The sequence below is a fragment of the Panthera pardus genome, unplaced genomic scaffold (genome assembly GCF_024362965.1).
Source record: "Panthera pardus isolate Hobbes unplaced genomic scaffold, ASM2436296v1 HiC_scaffold_10, whole genome shotgun sequence".
Lineage (NCBI taxonomy): Eukaryota > Metazoa > Chordata > Mammalia > Carnivora > Felidae > Panthera > Panthera pardus.
Genome location: NW_026526655.1, coordinates 7,287,640 through 7,310,042, shown reverse-complemented (window position 1 = coordinate 7,310,042; position 22,403 = coordinate 7,287,640). Strand labels below are relative to the sequence as shown.

Genomic DNA, 22,403 nt, shown 5'->3' with positions numbered 1-22,403 from the left:
CATAGATTTGACATTTGGCTATATTTTGGTTTAGTTTTTCTTAAAAATATTCCTACTATAAAGTATTTGAAACAGACAAATTTGAAAGTATTACTACAAATAACGATACATTTACAATTCAGATATATAAATCTTAAAATCATTACATATTTGTGTGTGTTTTTGTTTTAAAAAATAAGATTTCTCATTTGAGACTGCCTGGGGTATACTGTACCCCTTCTTTCCCAGGGATTACTTTGAATTGGATTATTTTTCTCATTCATGTTTTATTATTTTCATTACATGCTTGTGTATTCTCTTGCCATAAAAGTTTCATTTTATAGGGCTATAAAATTTTAAAAAAAATTTTTATTATTATTTTAAAAATATCTTTGAAAGTAATGTCTGCACTTATTGTGGGGCCACTGCCCTGAGATTGAGAGTCACATGCTGTATGTACTGAGCCAGCCAGGTGCCCCTAGAGTTTGTTTTTAAGTAATCTCTGCATTCAACATGGGACTTGAACTCACAACCCTGAGATCAAGACTTGTGTGCTCTACTGACTGACCCAGCTGGGTGCCCCTATAGGGTTATGAATTTTGTATTGAAGGTAGCATACTGTAGTTTTTATTCTGCAGCTTGCTTTTTTTTTTTCAGTAATGATTTTAGATTTATCTATGTTGATACACATAGCTTTAGTTTGTTCATCTCTCTTGCCTAGTATTTCTTAAGTGAGAAAATCCAGAGTTTTTCCAGTCTCTTTTGGTTAGATACTTAGGTTGTTTTCAAACTTTGCTGTTGCAAATTATGCTAAAGTAATCATTCTTAGAACATGTGTTGTAAAATTGGAATTGCTGGATTTGGTTCTGTATTTTTTAAAATTATTATTATTATTATTTTTTTGTTTCTTTGTGTTTTTTAAAATATTTAAATATTTCTTTTTTAAAAATTTTTATCCAGGTTAGTTAGCATTTAGTGCAACAATGATTTCAGGAGTAGATTCTTTAATGCCCCTTACCCATTTAGCCCATCTCCCCTCCCACAATCCCTCCAGCATCCCTCTGTTTGTTCTCTATATTTAAGAGTCTCTTATGTTTTGTCCCCCTCCCTGTTTTTATATTAGTTTTGCTTCCCTTCCCTTATGTTATCTGTTCTGTGTCTTAAATTCCTCATAGGAGTGAAGTCATATGATATTCATCTTTCTCTGGCTGACTAATTTCACTTAGCATAATACCCTCCAGTTCCATCCATGTAGTTGCCAATGGCAAGATTTCATTCTTTTTGATTGCCAAATAATACTCCATTGTGTATGTATGTGTGTGTGTGTGTGTGTGTGTATACACACACACCCCACATCTTCTTTATCCATTCATCCATCAGTGGACATTTGGGCTCTTTCCTTACTTACTTTGGCTATTGTCGATAGTGCTGCTATAAACATTAGGGTGCATGTGCCCCTTCAAAACAGCACAGCTGTATCCCGTGGATAAATGCCTAGGTCGTAGGGTAGTTCTATTTTTAATTTTTTGAGGAAGCTCCATCCTGTTTTCCAGAGTGGCTGCAACAATTTGCATTCCCCCCAGCAGTGCAAAAGAGATCCTCTTTCTCCACATCCTCTCCAACATCTGTTGTTGCCTGAGTTGTTAATGTTAGCCATCCTGACAGGTGTGAGGTGGTATCTCATTGTGGTTTTAATTTGTATTTCCCTGATGATGAGTGATGTTGAGCATCTTTTCATGTGTTGGTTGGCCATCTGGATGTCTTCTTTGGAGAAGTGTCTATTCATGTCTTTTGCCCATTTCTTCACTGGATTATTTGTTTTTTGGGTGTTGAGTTTGATAAGTTCTTTATAGATTTTGGATACTAACCCTTTATCTGTTAGGTCGCTTGCAAAATCTTCTCCCATTCTGTTGGTTGCCCTTTAGTTTTGCCGATTGTTTCCTTTGCTGTGCAGAAGCTTTTTATTTTGACGTGGTCCCAATAGTTCATTTTTGCTTTTGTTTTCCTTGCTTCCAGAGACATGTTGAGTGAGAAGTTGATGCAGCCGAGGTCAAAGAGTTTTTTGCCTCCTTCTTTAGGATTTTGATGGCTTCCTGTCTTAATGTTTAGGTCTTTGATCCATTTTGAGTTCATTTTTGTGTATGGTGTAGGAAAGTGGTCCAGGTTCATTCTTCTGCATGTTGCTGTCCAGTTTCCCCAGCACCACTTGCGGAAGAGACTGTCTTTATTCCATTGGATATTCTTTCCTGCTTTGTCAAAGATTAGTTGGCCGTATGTTTGTGGGTCCATTTGTGGGTTCTCTATTCTGTTCCATTGATCTGAGTGTCTGTTTTTGTGCCAGTACCATATTGTCTTGATGAGTTCAGCTTTGTAATACAGCTTGAAGTCTAGGATTGTGATGCCTTCAGCTTTGGTTTTCTTTTTCAAGATTGCTTTGGCTATTCGGGACCTTTTCTGGTTCTGTACAAATTTTAGGATTGTTTGTTCTAGCTCTGTGAAGAATGTTGGTGTTATTTTGATAGGTATTGCATTGACTATGTAGAATGCTTTGGGTAGTATTGACATTTTAACAATATTTGTTCTCCCTATCCAAGAACGTGGAATATTTTTCCATTTTTTTGTGTCTTCTTCAATTTCTTTCATAAGCTTTCTGTAGTTTTCAGTGTACAGATTTTTCACCTCTTTGGTTTTTGGTGCATGGTTCTTTACATTTTTTTAAATGCACAGATGTGGATAATGTAATGTATGTGTTGCTACATTTGTTTCTGTAGTGTTTTAAGCCCTTTTGCACTCTTACCTGCAGCAAATGAGAGGACTGATTTTTTAAATTTTTTTTTTTTTTAATGTTTATTTATTTTTAAGACAGAGAGCATGAACGGGGGAGGGTCAGAGAGAGAGGGAGACACAGAATCCGAAGCAGGCTCCAGGCTCTGAGCTGTCAGCACAGAGCCCGACACGGGGCTCAAACTCACAGACTGTGAGGTCATGACCTGAGCCGAAGTCGGACACCCAACCGACTGAGCCACCCAGGCGCCCCGAGAGGACTCATTTAAAAAAAATTTTTTTTTTTTTTTTTTAACGTTTATTTATTTTTGAGACAGAGAGAGACAGAGCATGAATGGGAGAGGGTCAGAGAGAGGGAGACACAGAATCTGAAACAGGCTCCAGGCTCTGAGCTGTCAGCACAGAGACCGACGCGGGGCTTGAACTCACGGACCGCGAGATCATGACCTGAGCCGAAGTCGGGGGCTTAACCGACTGAGCCACCCAGGCGCCCCAGAGGACTCATTTTTATGCAAACCCCCAGCTTTTGTTTTTTACATTTTGGCCAAAACATTGGCTCTGATAGTTGTTTTTAATTTGTATCTCACTAGTAACTAGTAGCTGGATCATCTTTTCATATGCTCATGGTCATTATGGTTTTTGATTTGCCTGTGTTATTTGTCCATTGTTTTACTCGGTTTGTCTTTCATGGTGATTTTACAATTTATTTATATACTCTGTATCAATAAAATCTTACATGTTTTAAAATAAAAGGTACTCATATTCATTGTAGAAAATACAGAAAAGTATAAAGGAGAGAATCTCCCCCATAAACTCATCATGTAGAGATAATTACATGATAATTACTGTTAACGTTTAGTATGTTTTATTGCAGTTTGTTTTCTTTGTATATCTTTAGTTGTCAAAATATACCGATACAGACTGAATCCAACAGCATATTAAAAGGATTATACACCATGACTGAGTGGAATTTATCCTCAGAATGCAAACGTGGTGCAACATAAGGAAAATCAATGTAATGTACCACATTAATCGAACCAAGGAAAAACCACTTGATCATCTCAGTTGGCACAGAAAAAGTGTTTGACAAAATTAATCACTTTTCTTGATAAAACTGTCAGCGAAGGTAATAGAAGGGACCTTCAACATGATTAAAGGCATTTATGAAAAACCCACAGCTAACCTCATTCCCAGCTGTGGAAGACTGAAAGCTTTTCCCCTAAAATTGGGAACAAGACAAGGTTACCTGCTTTTACTACTGATATCCAACATTGTGCCAGAGCATTTAGGCTAGAAAAAGACATAAGAGACCTCTAAAAAGGAAGAGTAAAGGGGCACCTGGGTGGCTCAGTCAGTTGAACATCCAACTTCAGCTCAGATCACGATCTCGCAGTTTGCGATTTCGAGCCCCACGTCAGGCTCACTGTTGTCATTGCACAGCCTGCTTTAGATCCTGTCTCCCTCTCTCTGTCCCTGCCCTGCTTGTGCTCTCTCTCAAAAATAAACAAACATTAAAAAAAAAATTAAAAAAGTAAGAAGGAAGAGAAGAAGTAAAACTATGTCTATTTTCAGGTGACATGATCCTACATGTAGAATATCTTGAAGAATCCACATACAAAAAACTATTAGCACTAATAAATGAATTCAGCACAGTTGTAGGGGTCAGGATTGACATAATCTGCAAGGGAATTATGAAAACAGTTTCATTTACAATAGCATCAAAAACAATAAAGTACATAGTTACAGATTTAACCAAGGGGATGTAAGACTTTTACATAAAACTACAAAATACTGTTGAAAGAAATTAAAAAAGATCTAAATAAGTGGGAAGCCATCAGTGTTCATTCAGCCTTGGAAGACTTAATATTGCCAGTCAATCTACTCTCGGTGCAGTCTCCATCAAAATCACAGGGGTTTTGGGGTAGAAATTGACAGGCTGGTCCTACAATTCATACAGAATTGCAAGGGACCCTAAATAGTCAAAATAGTTTTGAGAAAGATCAAAGTTGGAAGATTCATACTCCCCGATTTCAGAACTTTACTACAGAACTACAGGGATCACAACTGTGGTATAAGGATAGACCTACAGGTCAGTGGAATAGAAGTCCAGAAATAACACCAGATTGTTCCATATGCTGAGTTGCTTTTAAGAAGCTTTGTATGAGGATCTTTCTTGTTTCGCTGATGCCATAGCTATAGCATTTTTCTAGTACTTTTGCCATGTTCAGTATTTTTATTTTTTCAGATTTATTTACTTATTTATTGTTTGAATAAAGAATAAGTCATAAGTCACATGGTTTCAAAATAAAAATCTACTGAATAGCATGTAATAGGAAATCGCTTTCCCATCACCTCCCTCAGCCACCAGCATCTCTTTCCCAAAAGCAGCACGTGTTAGCAGTTCGTTTTATATTTTTCCAAGTAAATATTAAATATGTCTTCCCCTGGGCACCTGGATGGCTCTGTCTGTTATTTATTTATTTATTATTCTTTTTTTTTAATTTTTTTTTTAACGTTTATTTATTTTTAAGACAGAGAGAGACAGAGCATGAGCAGGGGAGGGGCAGAGAGAGAGGGGGACACAGAATCTGAAACAGGCTCCAGGCTCTGAGCTGTCAGCACAGAGCCCGACGCGGGGCTCGAACTCACGGAGTGTGAGATCATGACCCGAGCCGAAGTCAGACGCTTAACCGACCAAGCCACCCAGGTGCCCCGGCTCTGTCTGTTAAATGTCCGACTTTGGCTCAGGTCATGATGTCACAGCTCATGGGTTTGAGCCCCACGTTGGACTCTGTGCTGACATCTTGGAGCCTGCTTCAGATTCTGTGTCTCCCTGTCTCTCTGTCCCTCCTCTGCTCATACTTTGTCTTTCTCTGTCTCAAAAATAAACAATCATTAAAAAAATTTTTTTTAAAATGTCTTCCCCCTTTTATACACGTAATGGTCTACACTATGCATTGTTCTGTACTTCAGACATTGAGTATTTTTACTGAAAAATTCACTGCACAATCGGCAAAAATGTTCTTCCATTGTTTTAGTTTGTGTATCTTTCCCCAGTATAGTGAAGAGTTTTTTGAATGTTCGTGTTCATATATAATGTTTTGTTCTTGTCTTTGCCAATTTTTCTATGGATAGTAGTCTTTTTCTAGTAACTACTTATGTGAGCTCACCCTAATCCTGCCTGTTAAATTTTGTAAATTTTAATTTTTTTAATTTTAATTTTTAATTTTTCAATTTTAAAAATTTTAAAATTGCACTTAATGCCTTAGTATACCAGTTTTATTCTGTGATTATCTTCCAACTTTTAAATGTATTTATACATACTTTTAATATTTTAATTTTTCTTATAATAATTTCCTAGATTTCTTACAGGCTAAATGTAAATGGGCCAGAAAAGCTTTTTAAGAAGTAGGGAGGGGGGCGCCTGGGTGGCTCAGTGGCTAAAGTGGCCGACTTCGACTTCGGCTCAGGTCATGATCTCGCGGTCTGTGAGTTCGAGCCCCATGTCGGGGCTCTGTGCTGACAGCTTAGAGCCTGGAGCCTGCTTCAGATTCTGTGTCTCCCTCTCTCTGACCCTCCCCCGTTCATGCTCTGTCTCTCTCTGTCTCAAAAATAAATAAACGTTAAAAAAAATTAAAAAGAAAAAAAGAAGTAGGGAGGAGGACTTGTTTCTGTTTACCAAAACATGATAGACTTTTAATCAACAGAATAAGTAATTGAATCATCTAGAAACACCCTGTAACACTTCTAAGAAATCAGTATTTAGTAAGTGCCCAATAAATCATTTGAAAAATCAAAGATTATTCAACAAAATGCTATTGGGAACTGTTGGTTAACAATTTGAAAAAGAGTAAAGTAAGGTTTGCACTACACCTACACGACAAAAGTATGTCTGGAATAACGAATGGAGTAAATCTTCTTTTGCTTTTGTAATGGAAAAGTTTATCTTAAGGTGCTATGGTCTGGGTATTATAATTACAATAACCACAGAAGATCATCAGAGTCCATTTCCGGACTCAGTTAAAACACATCATTTTGGATTCCTGACACTTAACTTACTTGAATCCTTTGTCTATAAAGTATGCTGGAGTAGGACAGTGCTTAAAGCAGGCAAAAGATTCACTAGCATTTTGATGTTGTCCTTTTGATGGTTAGGCACTCCCTTCAGGGATTGTTTAGATCTTTGAAGACTAGAATTTTGCATATTGTTTTTTTACCCATACCCTCATAGGGGAGGTGATTAGTTCTAATAACCTACAATAGCTTTTTGTTGCATATGTTAAATTTCTTGAAGTTACCTCAAATAGGTATTTTATGTCTTTAAAATGCAAGTTAGTTTTGTGCATTCTCTTTTTGTATTAATGAATGGATGCATGTAGGAAAAAATTTTTTTTAAGTTTACTTATGTATTTTGAGAGAGAAAGAGTGAGAAAGGACAGATGTATTTTGAGAGAGAACGAATGAGAAAGGACAGAGAGGAGAGAGAGAGAGAGAGAGAGAGAGAGAGAGAGAGAGAGAGAGAGAGAGAATCCCAAGCAGGCTCCATGCTGTCAGTGCAGAGCCTCATGTAGGGCTCGAACTCACGAACCATGAGATCATGAACTGAGCCAAAATCAAGAGTTGGACACTTAACTGACTGGGCCACCCAGGCGCCCTGGAATGACATTTTCTTAAAACAAAATTGAGGGGCACCTGGGTGGCTCAGTTGTTTAAGCGTCTGACTTGGGCTCGGGTCATGACACTGTGTCATGATGTCTCCCTGTCTCTCTGCCCCTCCCCTGCTTGCTGTTTCTCTCTCTCTCTCTCTCTTTCTTTCTCTCTCTCTCTCTCTCTCAAAAATCAACATTAAAAATATTTATTAATAAAAACACACAAAAAACCCAAAATTGATGCTCAGAAATCTGGTCACTATTTTGGTTTGGCATTTCCCTTGAATACATTTATCAGTTTGAGAAGCGGGACTTTTTACATAGCTGCTACCTAATTTACATTGTTGTATTTTATGTGTTTATTTTTTTAATGTTTGTTTATTTTTGGGAGTGGGCGAGTGGGGGAGGGTCAGAGAGAGAGAGAGGGAGACACAGAATCTGAAGCAGGCTCCAGGCTCTGAGCTGTCAGCACAGAGCCCGACGCGGGGCTCGAACTCGCGGACCGCGAGATCATGACCTGAGCCGAAGTCGGCCGCTTTAGCGACTGAGCCACCCAGGCGCCCCATACATTGTTGTATTTTATTTATGTGATGTCAAAGGAAATTATGTATGCATTTTTGAATAGATAATAACATGTATTTATGTAAAAAATTCAAAAAGCACATATAGTGGGAAGCAATTATTCTATGACTCACCCTAATTCTGCCTACTTATATTGTTCCTCAGAAGTAGCCACTGTTTCCATTTTGTGTTTCCTCTTAGTGGTGGTTAATATATCTGCACCTACTTAAATATCTGTTCCTGTAAAAAAACACATAAACCTAAATGCAGCATGCTATGCACATAGTTCTGTACTTCATTATTTTCACCTTTGGGTCTGTTGAGATGAGAGCAAATACTTCTTTAGCTTTTAATGTGTCCGACACTGTTTTAAGCACTTGTCATGTAATGGGTTAAGTGCTGGCAGCGGCCCAGGAGGTAGATGTAAATATGGTTCCTGTCTACTTTATCTAGATGAGTAAAAGGAGGTTCTGAGAAGTGGGTTAAAGGAATAGTCAGTCTCAGGCAATCTGGCCTTTCCATGCTCTTTACTACAGCTGTGCTTTTATCTTTATACATTCAGTTGATCATATGAAATTGCAGTTTTTGTGGGTCAGAAGTGGTTGAATATTAGCATTTTCATATGGGTCAACCTAATAGAGTTGCCTGAGTTTTTAAAACAACTGCATAGAATTTCACATGAAGATGGCCGTGACTTTTTTAATTCTTTTTAAAAGCTCTGTGCTTAACGTGGGGCTTGAACACATGATCCCAAGATCAGGAGCCTCATGCTCTTACTGACTGAGCCAGCCAGGCACCTCTCATGATTTTTAAATTGCTCCCATTGGTTGATACTTAGGAGGTCCCCAATTCAATTTTACAACAGTACTGCAGTTAAAGATCTTTTTGCTTATGGGAGTTTTCGCATGTGTTACAAGAGGAATTCTGTCAGAGCGTATAGACATCAAAAAAAAATTTTTTTTAATGTTTATTTATTTGAGAGGGAGAGAGAGAGAGAGCCATAGAGTGTGAGCAGGGAGGGGCAGAGAGAGAGAGGGAGACACAGAATCCATAGCAGGATCCAGGCTCTGAGCTGTCAGCACAGAGCCTGAAACAGGGCTCGAACCCACAAACTAAAATCATGAAGTCGGATGCTTAACTGACTGAGCCACGCAGGCACCCCAAAGGGTACAGACATTTAAATATAGAACTTCCAGAAATTGCTTTCCAGAGAGGATAGAAGTTTGCATTTTCAGCTGCAGTGTGTGAGGGTGTAGGAAAGTATATGCAAGTTTCTCTGCACTCTATTGATGGGTACATTTGAGTTGTATACATGTTTGGTAATGTGTTCACCTGCATGGGATCCTGGCATTAATTAGTGAAGTCAGCTCTGAGTTCTGTTTTAAAAAAAAAAAAAGAAAAAAATTTTAATGTTTATTTTTGAGAGAGACAGAGACAGAGCATGAGCATGGGACAGGCAGAGAGAGAGAGAGAGAGGGAGACAGAATCTGAAGCAGGCTCCAGCTCTGAGCTGTCAGCACAGAGCCCAACATGGCGCTTGAACTCATGAACTGTGAGATCATGACCTTAGCCGAAGTTAGAGGCTTAACTGACTGAGCCACCCAGGTGCCCCAGAGCTCTGTTATTCCAGTATTAGATTATATTAATCTAGATTTTGGGACGTCATAGCTTTGCTTAATTGTGTTCCCAGAGGCACTTCTTCCCCCGGTTGCTCTGTGCTATAAGGTAAGTTGACACATTTGTTTCAGCCGGTTTTTTAAAAATTATTATTAGGTACGTTTTTTAACATACAGCTTGAAATAAGTGTTGGGCATCATCCTGTAAATTTTAGTTACTGATTAGACCTTAAATCTTGAGTTTTGAAGTTACTTGATTATACACTTATATCCCTATGAAACTCAAAGGAAAAAAAACTTACATTATAAATTTCTAAAATTTATCAGAACAAATTGTAATAAATAAAATTCTGAGAAAGATAACTAATGAAGAAGGTAATGAGAAAATGACCCATAAATTAAAAAACAAAAAAATTCAGTAATGGGGGCGCCTGGATGGCTCAGTCGGTTAAGCGTCTGACTTCGGCTCAGGTCGTGATCTCAACAGTTTGTGAGTTCGAGCCCTGCGTTGGGCTCTGTGCTGACAGCTCAGGGCCTGGAGCCTGCTTTGGCTTCTGTGTCCCCCCCTCTGTCTGCTCACGTTCTGTCTCTGTCTCTCTCAAAAATAAATTAAAGAATTAAGAAACTCAGTAATGAAAGAAGTTTTTTAACCAGTTGCATGTTGATTTCCGTAGAAGAGGTATAGAATCACATTTCAGTTGATTTTGAATTGAAACTGCAGATGGGGACTTCACAGTGGAAACACAATTTGGATTTTAATTATTAGTTGAATCACAAGATTCTCTTCAACCAAACTCTTAAGACTTGTTCCTTGTCCTTCCACCAGCAGGGTCCTTAGCTGCAGCCATGCACAAGTTACATTTTCTTCATTGTGCCATACCTCTGCGTGTTTGCATAAATGTCTGTTAGGTTCTAAGTATACAGAAAGTATTCCTGTAAGAATATATATTCCAACATTTTCTGAGTTTAAAACTCCCTTGCAAAATTCTCCTTCAAATGCCCAGGAATTTTATATTTTATAGATCATTTTCAAGATTTTAAAAATTGCTTCTTGTTTTACTGTTTCCTAAGGCCTACGTATTGCATTTATCCAGAAGTGTCAACTAAACATATTTTTTGGCTCCTAGGCTTCCAGTGTTCCTTTATCTTCCCCTTTCCTGTTTGAAGGATTCCCACTCACTACTATCCCACTGTTTTTGACCCTATCCAAATTGGGTGTGGTTGCAAATGCAGGCTAATGACTAATTGGGATTTTGGTTTTTTCAAGCATGCTCTTCCCCTCCCCATTAAGATGGTTGATCTTGTTTATGTAGATTCTTATTTGGCCCTTCCCTTTTATTTATGATTCTTGTCATTCTATTAAATAATACTTGGTGCTACTAATTCACATTGGTGAACAGAATGAGGCAAAAATGATCATTTTTCTCTTTATCATGCTACTCTTGATTCATACTTTTTGGTGACCATCTCTTGTTTCTACCTTTCACTAGTTAATCCTTTCAGGGGCATCTGGGTGGTTCAGTTGGTTAAGAATCCATTTCTTGATTTTGGCTCAGGTTGTGATCTCGTGGTTCATGAGATTGAGCCCCGAGCCAGGCTCTGTGCTGATAGTGGGGAGCCTTCTTGGGATTTTCTCTCTCCTTCTCTCTGCCTCTTCCCTGCTTGTGCTCTGTCTCTCTCGCTCTCTCAAAATAAATAAATAAACATTTCCATTTTTTCTATAGTTTTCAGCGTACAGATCTTTTACTTCCTTGGCTAGGTTTATTCCTATATTTTATGGTTTTTGGTGCTATTGTAAATGGGGTTGATTTCCTTGATTTCTCTTTCTGCTGCTTCGTTATTAGTGTATAGACATGCAACTGATTTCTGTACGTTGATTTTATATCCTTTGACTTTACTGAATTCACATATTAGCTCTAGCGGCTTTCTGGTGGAGTCTTTCAGGTTTTCTATGTAGAGTATAATCCAGTGAAGAAATGGGTGGAAGACATGAATAGACACTTTTCCAAAGAAGACATCCAGATGGCTAACAGACACATGAAAAGATGCTCAGCATCACTCAGCATCAGAGAAATACAAATCAAAAGCACAATGAGATGCCATGTCACACTGGTGAGAATGGCTAAAATTAACAAGTTGGGTAACAATAGATGTTGGTGAGGATGTGGAGAAAGGGGAACCCTTTTGCATTGTTAGTGGGAATGCAAACTGGTGCAGCCACTCTGGAAAACAGTATGGAGGTTCCTCAAAAAATTAAAAATAGAACTACCCTACGACCCAGCAATTGCAACACTAGGTGTTAATTCAGAGGATACAGGAAGTGCTTTGAAGGGGCACATGCACCCCAATGTTTATAGCAGTGTTGTCAACAATAGCCAAAGTATGGAAAGGGCCCAAATGTCCATCGATGGATGAATGGATAAAGAAGATGTGGCGCACACACACACACACACACACACACACACACGCTATGGAGTATTACTCAGCAACAAAAAAAGAACGAAATCTTGCCATTTGCAACAGTGTGGATGGAACTGGAGGGTATTATGCCATATGAAATAAGTCAGAGAACGGTAAATACCATATAATTTCACTCATGTGGAATTTAAGAAACAACAGATGAACATAGGGAAAGGGAAGAAAAATAAGATAAAAACAGGGAGGCAAACCATAAGAGACTCTTAAAATACAGAGAATAAACTGAGGGTTGCTGGAGGGGAGGTGGATGGGGAAGGGATGGGCTAGATGGGTGATGGGCATTAAGGAGGGCACTTGTTGGGGATGAACACTGGGTGTCATATGTAGGTGCCAAATCAGTGGGTTCTGCTCCTGAAATCAATACTACATTGTATGTTAACTAAGTTAAATTTAAATAAATCAAAAAAAAAACATGAAAAAAAATTTTTAATAAAATAATAAAGTATCTTTTCAAACAGGATTTCTTCTACCAAGTTCATTATGGTGCATATTTATCCCGTCTGCTTCTGGATATATACAGTGATTAGAGTTTATTTAATATTTCCTCACAGAACCTAATAAGATATAAGGCATTGGTTGTCAGTGTTTGTTGATCTGAAATGTTAATTTGAGATTTTCAGGTAAAATTAGGTTTTGGGTCATCTTAGCATGCGGTGTAGTTATGGTTTCCCATTGTTTGTAGTAATTAGATGCCATTTTATAGTTGGAACGGGAGATGGGGAGAAGCAACATGCAGTTTTATCTGTTTTATCCTTTTTTTCTTTCTTTTTTTTTCGTTTTTGTTTTTGTTTTCGACAGAGAAACTTTTCCATGTCTGTTAATAGTGCTGCTGTCCTGCGATTGACAGGACGAGGAGGAGGAGGAACAGTGGTGGGGGCTCCTAGAGGTCGAAGTTCTTCAAGAGGGCGAGGTGAGCTTCCGTGTGGCAAATGTAATAATGGAGGAAGAGGAGAGAGAAGTCACTTTAAACATATAATACTTGATTTTTAAAAAACTGCTTTTGACATTCACTCTGTGTTAAGTGTCTGAATATTTGTTTTCTGAATCATTTCTCGGTGTATCAGCTCCACACCTCCTGATTTGGAGCAGAAGAGGGTAATTCTTGAGCGTGAGGGTTCCTCGTTAACTTTGGCAAATCCCCATCCCTATTCCTCATCCCCAGGGAGCCTTGCCCTTTGCCATAGCTCTGGGAAGTGCCTCGGCTGCTGAGGCAGCAGCTAAGTCCGCAGGCCTTGGTGACACACCCTTTCTGTATAAGGCCGTGTGCGAGGAGCGTCCCCAGCCAGAGAGAGGCTTTAGTAAAAGCCCTCTGTCTCATCAGCGCCAGGGCTCTTTTAGAGGGTAGAGCAAAAAATAATTATGTATCAGTCAACTTACTTAACCTATGGTTTTATAGATTTGTGTCTCAGAAGAATTATTTTGTTGATATTACTTGTTTTTTCGCTGTCTGTTCCTTGTTTTGTATTCATTGATTTTCTGCAACATGAGGCCATTCTGGATGTTTTCAATATAAATGTTCAGCATTTACCTCTTGAGTTGGTTAACTCATCGCAGTAGTCTAGACACCTCTTGTAATTTTTGAACAAGCGCTTCAGAAGTGGAAGAGTTGGGTATCTGCAGAGCCAGAGGCCACTGTCTCCACATACCGCACCGCCCAGCTTGGTGTGATCAAGGGTGTGGAATATCTGGATTCTCTTTCTCTTAAAGTTGTGCCTTATGAATAGAAGAATTTATACTCAGCCTTTATAGAGGCATCTGAAGTTCTGCACTCCTGTGAAGAGGACACTTTCGGTTGTCCATTCCGAATGTGGGAATGCGGGGCGCCTGGGTGGCACAGTCGGTTAAGTGTCTGGCTTCTGCTTTCGGCTCAGGTCATGATCTCACGGTTCGTGAGTTTGAGCCCCACGCCAGGCTCTGCGTAGAGCCTGCTTGGGATTCTGTCTCTCCTTCTTTCTGCCCTTTCCTCGCTTGTGCACTCTCTCTGTCTTTCTCTCTCAAAATAAATAAGTAAACTTAAAAAAAAAATGTAGCACGTGGGAGCGCCGGGGTGGCGAATAATGATGGGGCAGCTAAAGCTCTCCGCTTGTAGGCCACGTACTGTTAGCAAGGTATACGTGGTTTTTCCTTCTGAATTTGTCAGTTTCCAGAACGGAGTTTTTAACCTGGGGATTTGTTAGAAGTACTTCCGCAGTCGGATCCTGGGTGGTGAAATTTAGGCATGTGTGTGCTTCAAAAGCTCCCCATGCCATTCAGATTCTCACGTGCAGTGAGGTTCCGTTGGTCCAGAATTCACCTGAGGTCTTTGTGTCTTGGTGGTGTGGTGCGGTGGTGATGTGGAGATGGCTCTGGGCTACTGCTTGGGTGTTGCCTGTGATTTTCTTTGGTAGGCTGGCAACAGGGGGAGGTTGCACTCAGGTGGCTTTGCCTCCAGTGCTTTTTAGGGTAAGTCGTACAGAGATGATTATTCAAGAAGGGTGGCCCACGAGCCAGCGCTTCTGTGAGCCTCAAGTGATCACCAACTTTGTGTGCTGTAAATACACACCAGTCTCTCTAAACAGTCTTAAAAAAACTCCATATTGAGAAACAAACGAAAGGATTGGTAAATTTCTCCCTGCTTTCTGATTCTTTCAAGTGGGGGGTTATCGCATAGTGTCCTACATTCAGAATTTAAACTGGGCATGTGCAAAAAGATAGATACTGTGAGAAAAGCAGTGACTTAATTAACATTGATGTGAACAAATGGTATGAAACTGGTCAAATGAATGAATTCACTTTGTAAAAAACATTTTTGGCATCATTGTCCAAAATGGGATTTCTTTTCCGATGATTTCATGAGATCATTAATCTGGTTTTGTTTTCTTTAGTTAGTACTTAATTTTAACTTGTGGGTTAAGTGATGATTATTATGGCTCCCCCCCCCGCCATGGGCAGAGCTAACGTTAGATGGTTATTTTGGCTCTTTTTAACTTGAGATTTTTTTTTTTTATTAAAATATTTTATTTATTTTTGAGAGAGACACACACACTCACACATACACACACAGAGTGTGAGCAGGAGAGGGGCAGTGAGAGAGGGAGACACAGAATCCAATGGAGGCTCCAGGCTCTGAGCTGTCAGCACAGAGCCCGACGCGGGGCTTGAACTCATGAATCACGAGATCATGACCTTAGCCTAAGTTGGATGTTTAACCGACTGAGCCACCCAGGTGCCCCAAACTTGAGGAGATTTTGATGTGAAAACCAACTGACTTCTAGACTTCTAAATATCGGGAACTAGTAAAATTTAAACAAATGGGTGGGGAAACAGTGTAAAATGTCATCTTTCTATTTTACCTGGTAAAGGTGTTTAAGAGTACAGCAGATCCACACAGCTGTCAGCCACTTGTCTTTATCATCATTTAAAGGAAGTATATTTTAATCCCCCAAAAGAATCGGGTGAAATCTCAGACAATAGGACAGTCCTTTGAATATTTAGCTGTGTGAGAGATTCATCATGTTATGTGTACTTGTTGCTGCTTATATGAGAACTGTATTTAGAGATGATTATGGTCCTTACAATTGGAAATCTCTAGAATCTGATTCTTTTTATGTGTCTCCTTATAATAAGCTTTAGTCTGATAAGGAGGACCAGTACCAGTGCTAGTTAACTTGGCAGAAAATATTTTTGTCTGTGGTTTGCTTGTTTTTCTGGCAACCTGAAGGCTTTTTTCATATTCAGGTTTCTAAAATAAAATACTTTTTCAAGGTGCTTGGTACTTATTGGTTTACTGAGAAAATTGTCCTCTTCAGAAGAGGGGACTTTCTTACACCCCAAGAATCATCATTGCAGGAGATCCACGCCAGTGTTACATAACACTTGGCATTATACTGTTTTAGGATTTTACATAAAATGTATACATTTGCAGTATCTTATCAAAAGCAGGGATTCCTAGCCTGTGGGTTGATATTCACTGGTAGCCGTGTTATTATAAGGATATTATCGAATGAGTAATTATGTTATTATAAACGACTGGGAATCTGTATGTGCATCAGGCATTGTCTAAACACTAAATTATATTATTATACACATTTGATACTGTATTTCAAATAACGTGCACCTTTTTGATTAATAGAATGCAGATACTATTTTTTAAAAAATGTATACATTTCCTAAGGAGAGAGGTACTGAAATGGGAAACTGGGGAGGCGACTTTATGTTGATATAAAGTTAGATTGACAAAACTGGAAAGTAACTTTTAGATTATTATATTTTAAGCCTAGTCTCATTTCCATTTTACAAATGAAGAAATGTGGGTTACCTGGACTAGTTATGAGGGGTACCCTTCTGTGCATTTCATAATAAGGTTACATAAAAGTACAAGTATATTCTGAGTCAGGTTTTCATACATTATAAGCAGAAAGTAGAAATCCTATGTGGATATTTGAAATAATTATTTAACTCACTTGTATTTAGCTTTGGAATGCATTCTTTCATTCGTAATTCATCATTTTGTTTTGGGTGTTTTTACACTGTTAAAAATGGTGAGCTACAGATGATGGGTAATATTTTATCTAAGTACAGCTCTAAACTCCCCACCCTTTTCCAGTTTTCTCATCTGTGTGTTGGATACAAATGGTGCGCATTAGTTGAGAAAACCTCACATTGTGCAGAAAGTATAAAGCTAAAACGTTCATATTGCTTTCTGCCCCCAGAGCACCAGTTGGATGGATATTCCTCCTGATCCCAACAGCCATATAATTTATATAAGTGGAGTTATTTTTATAAGTATTATTCTGTCATTCAACAGAATAATGTAGATTTCTTTTAATGTCAGCGTTTTATCTTCTGTGGCTTCATAATGTTCTACTGAAATTTAATATTATCAAAATTTAGGTTATGTCTGGTGTTACACATTGCAGTGAACATCTGCATATATGTGTATTTGCATGTTTGTGTATTTCTGTTAGGATAAATTGTGGTTAGAATCGTTGAGTCAGATTTTGATAGATCTGACCAAATTGACTTCAGTAAAGACCGGTTTACATCTGAACATTTAGAACCTCTCAGTCTCTGCATACAGCACATTCTCACTAGCTCGGGTTCAAATTTAGTCCTGATGTTTTTCTTCCTTGAAGACTTGAGCAAAGGGGAAAGAGTGCTTTTGTTGGTGTAGAACATTCTTTACCGAGTTAGTTCCCAAAATTGATAGAGTTGACCGTATTAAATTATCCTTTCTTTTTTTTTTTTTTTAAAGTTTTTTTTAATGTTGATTTGTTTTTGAGAGACAGAGAGAGAGCATGAGTGAAGGGGGGGGGGGAGAGAGAGAGAGAGAGAGAGAGAGAGAGAGAGAGAGAGAGAGAGAATGAATCCAAAGCAGGCTCCCAGGCTCTGAGCTGTCAGCACAGAGGCCGAAGTGGGGCTCCAACTCATGAACTGTGAGATCATGACCTGAGTTGAAGTTGGACGCCCAACCAACTGAGCCACCCAGGTGCCCCTTAAATATCCTTTCTGTGGAGTTAGATAAATTATATTAATGTTTGTGCTTCACTTTTGTATATTTTATCTGCTCTCTTCTGAAGCTCTCTAAATCTTTCTTTTTTGTTGAAAATAATCCAATAAAAGGTCCAATTTGTAGTAATAGTTTACCGATCTTCTTAGAATTTTACTGTTAAACTTTTTATTAAAGAACTTAATGTTGACACTGTTTCTTATTCAGGACTGGGACTCTTAACAGCTGTTTTCTAACTTGTTTCTTTCAACCTCCTGTGGTCTAGCCTCTTCAGTGCCATTATTGGTCTCTCAGGTAAAGATCCGTCAGGCCTTGCCAAATGTTTAAACATAGACATTCTCTTTGTGTGGAGGCAGAACTTCAAAGATTAATCGTTGGTGTTGAATATGTGTCAGATATTGACATCTGAGTATCATTTTTTCTGTTTTCTTATTTTCAGGCAGAGGCAGAGGTGAATGTGGTTTCTACCAAAGAAGCTTTGATGAAGTAGAGGGTGTCTTTGGTCGAGGAGGTGGCAGGGAAATGCATAGGTCACAGAGCTGGGAGGAAAGGTAACTAAAAGATCCAGATCTTGGCGTAAAGACTTATTGGTGTAAAAAAAAATTTTTTTCTGTTTTCTCCAGAGGAGACGTTTCTTTGTATAGTTATAAGATTTCACTTAAAAAATGCTTTTAATTATTGAGTATCAAGATGTATGTTAGAAAGTTTTAAATGATCCTTATTTAATGAAAGAAGCATTGGCGATAAATAGGTTAATATGTTAGTGCCAGCATGGATATTTCATAGTTAGTCAGATTTGTTATTTTATTAGTGTTCAGTGGGAGGCATTGACAATTGACATTTTATTTTTTGTTGGCTATCAGTCAAAGCATCTTCTCTGTTCTTTGTGACTCTGTGAAGTCTGTTGATGAATGAGGGCAGTTCCACAAACTTGTATGTACAAAGATGTTCACTGTGATGATATTTATAATATAATTAGAAACAAGCCAAATAGCTTAATATCAGCATGGTTTCTTATGTAATGGTATATCCACACAATAGAATATTCTATAACCATTAAAAGTTAGGATGATTTTGAAAATATCTAATGATGTGGGAAAACACATGCCAAAAATAGTATATAAAACTATATATAGTGTGTATCTAAAGTAAAGCATCTATCTAATTAAAATTTATCTAATTTTAAAAAACATTTCTGGGTCAATAGAAGCTGGCTTTTGGTAAGTGAGATAGTGGATATTTTTGTTTTCATCTTTGTGTTTTCTTATATTTTCCAAATGTTGGGCGCTAACCGTTTGTTTTTACAATTTGAAAAGGAAAGCAATGCTATTAAGGACAGATACAGCAGTGGTTGTCAGGTATAGGAAATCTATATATTACTCCTAAGTCCTGTTTGAAACTTCTTTTATCTTTTCTAGAGGTGACAGACGTTTTGAAAAACCAGGACGAAAAGATGTAGGTAAGGCTTTCTTACTGTTTTGAAGTATTTTTATCTGAACTTCCATGATATTAGTTCCTAAAAGGCTCACATGTAAGGATCCATTTATTTAAAATTGACTCAGTTACCTGTGCCTCTCCAGTAGATGGAGTTGTAGCATTGCTTGGATTTATAATTCCGTGGTTATTTGATGGCTCTGTTGCACAAAACCAGGGGTGATGAACACAACCATTAGGATTTACTTGATTTAACTTTTTAGGTCTATGTATTCTTTGCAAGGCATATATTCTTTATTAAGTCTATCTTGTGAAGTGAAATTTTAAGTTAGGAACCAGTCTGTTAACTCCTTTTCCAATGTAGATACTTCTCACAGGATGAAAAGAAACAGGGAAAAAGCTAGAATGCTTGTTTTTGTGTCAGAGAGCAAATTTTACAACTATGAATGTTCTTTCTTTAGCCTTTTATTATTGATCTGGTCTTTTTGATACCTAATCTTTGTTTTTTTTCTTGTTTTGAGATGAGAGGAGTCAAAATAAATTATAGTTAAGGTAGCTACTGAATTAAAAGGAACATAGTAAGAGAACAAGGTTTCAGTGTTTGTGATGAATTAATTATAGTTTATATTAAAGAACCTATAATGTTAAGATGGGCTTTTCTGACTGATTAAAGGTATTGCCTTCTAAAGTGCCAGTAGGTATTAAGGTCTGAGAGAAAAAAGGAATGCCAATTCATAGTAACATTGGATTCATGTATTTATGTATTTATTTAGAGAGAATGCGCACATAAGCATGTGTGAGTGGGGAACTGACAGGGGGCAGAGAGAGGGAGAAAGAGAATCCCAAGCAGGCTCTGCTCTGTCAGCATGGAGCCTGATGCGGGCTCAAACCTTTAAACTGTGAGATCGTGACCTGAGCTGAAGTCGGACACTTAACCGACTGAGCTACCAGGCACCCCCCCAGCATTGGAGTTACGAAAATTACCTTGTGATTTCCCAATTCCTGGAAGTACCAGAAAAGTTCTCCAGGGCATGATTGTATCTGACAATAGTAAGCATTTGTCAAAAATATATGTTAAATATGTAAATATCATTCACAGACTGATTTGCAGATTAAAAAAAAAAAATTTTTTTTTTAACATTTATTCATTTTTGAGAGACAGAGAGAGACAGAGCATAAGCAGGGGAAGGGCAGAGAGAGAGGGAGACACAGAATCCAAAGTAGGCTCCAGGCTCTGAGCTGTCAGCACAGAGCCCGATGTGGGGCTCGAACCCACAAACTGCAAGATCATGACCTGAGCCGACGTTGGACGCTTAACCGACTGAGCCACCCAGGGGCCCCAAGATTTGCAGATTTTTTAAAACACCAAATAGTCAACTTGGCATCATTGTTTTCACACCAGTTCATTTTAACATATCAGTTATTTAAATTTCTCATTTATTAATATGGCATTGGAAATAATTATATTTATATTAATGAAAAGCCATTAAATGAGTGTAGCACCAAGAAATCTGGAACAGACTGGGTAGATAACTTACTGCTAGATGAATGGCTTTACTTGTATTGTAGACTGTTGGATAAATATAATTTGGAGGATGTTTTGGGACCTCTGCTCTCATCCTTGTCTAACTTAATACTTTTGCCAGCGACTAGAGAGAGATAATGAGGGGTAGTTTAAAGAGTACAGGGTTTTGAATCAGAAGATCACTGGTAATCTAAGCTCTCATATTCAGTAGTCTCATAATAAATACAGGTGAGAATGCCTTACAGAATTTTTAGGATTAAATAAGAGTATATGGAATCCTTTATTTGTTCAACAGTTACTGAATTCTGACTTGTATGATAGGTCTTGTGCTATGTGCTGTATAAACATTCCTTTTCTTTGGATGACAGTGTTGATGTGTGATCAGATTTTCAGATTACTCAGTAGTTAGAGGGGTAGCTATAGAGTGGAACACCTGTGACTTAAGATCAGAATTAAGATGGAACAAGAGACAAGATCTAATCAGATGGAAGTTTAACAGCAGAAAATGTTAACTCTCACGTAAACTCTAGAATTTAAGATATGGAATAATGGTGTAATGGCAACTTGCTGGGGAAAAGCACAGCTTTCTTAGCTGACTGTGGCCTCCGTGTTAACCAGCATAACATTTACTAGAACTGTAGGATCCTCATGAGGCGGGCAATAGGGACGCCCGCTGTCTTATGTTGACACAGGACAGCTTAAATATTGTGTGCAGTACTGGCCACACCTGGAAGGGATCCATATATTGGAGTAGAATGGGGCATTTGCAGCCCTGTGATGGTGAATGCCTGACGGAAATGGGGCTGTTTACCCAGCAGACAAAACTGTGGACAGGACAGAGTGGGGAGGAGTGTTTTTAGGATTACTGTCTGCAAATATTTGCTCAACAATTGAGAAAGAGGAATTAAGTTTGATCTGTGTTAGTCTAAAGGGTAGGTTTAAGGTGGTAGATACTCAACATAGTCTCAGTGAAAAAGATCTAATAGAGGTGTCTGAAAATGACTTGGGTTGCTTTGGAAAAGCCCTGTGTTCTCTGTTATGACAGTAGCTCGATTTTAACTATTCACCACAGTCATACTTTCGTGGTTTGGTTAGAGTGTAAAGTTCCTTTTCATCATTATTTGCCCAACTTATATTTTAACTAGTATATTAATTCAACCTGAGAAATCTCTCCGACCACCCTCTTTAAAAATACAGGTTTTGGGGGCATCTGGGTGGCTCTGTCAGTTAAGCGACTGACTCTTGATTTCAGCTCAGGTTATCATCTCACAGTTTTGTGAGTTTGAGTCCTGTGTCAGGCTCTGGGCTCACAGCGTGGAGCCCACTTGGGATTCTCTGTCTCCCTCTTTCTCTGCCCCCTCCTTCACTTGTGCTCTCTCAAAAAAAACTTAAAAAAAAAAAAACAACTTAAAAAATACAGGTTTTTTTCTTTGTATATGTGTATACAAAGGTATATATTTGAAAAGATGAGTTCTGTAAAACTAAATTGATGTGAAGTGATTAAGAGTATAAAGAAAGTTTTCCCTACTAAAATATCAGGGCATGTTCCATATATATATTCAAATAAATCATAGTGGCTTTTATTGAATGTTTTTTGATAAGATGCTCACTTAGGTATATTAACTGTGTGAATAATTTTGAGCCTTTCTTTTTATAAGTAATCCACTTTTGTTGTAAATATTGTAGATTAAAAAGTTTTTTTTCTTGGAGGTGCCTGGGTTGCTCAGTTGGTTGAGTGTCTATCTGACTCTTGATTTCAGCTCAGGTAATGATCTCACGGTTTGTGGGATCAAGCTCAGTGTTGGCTGCTGTTGGTTGATCAAGCTCAGTGCTGTCGGCACAGAGCCTGCTTGGGATTCTCTCTTTCCTTCCTCTCTGCCCTGCTCCCT

At 38.3% G+C, this 22,403-nt stretch overlaps 1 protein-coding gene across 4 annotated transcripts in view; it reads left to right on the top strand.

Annotated features, from left to right (window-relative positions):
• The window catches only part of GIGYF2 (GRB10 interacting GYF protein 2), a 146,118-nt gene that overhangs the window by 45,381 nt on the left and 78,334 nt on the right, over positions 1-22,403 (top strand). For all 4 annotated transcript variants that reach the window (XM_053903609.1, XM_053903601.1, XM_053903605.1 and 1 more), the window contains 3 exons: positions 12,866-12,977; positions 17,995-18,106; positions 18,974-19,014. In XM_053903609.1, the coding sequence (XP_053759584.1) occupies positions 12,866-12,977; positions 17,995-18,106; positions 18,974-19,014 (265 nt within the window). The remainder of the gene's footprint in view (positions 1-12,865; positions 12,978-17,994; positions 18,107-18,973; positions 19,015-22,403) is intronic.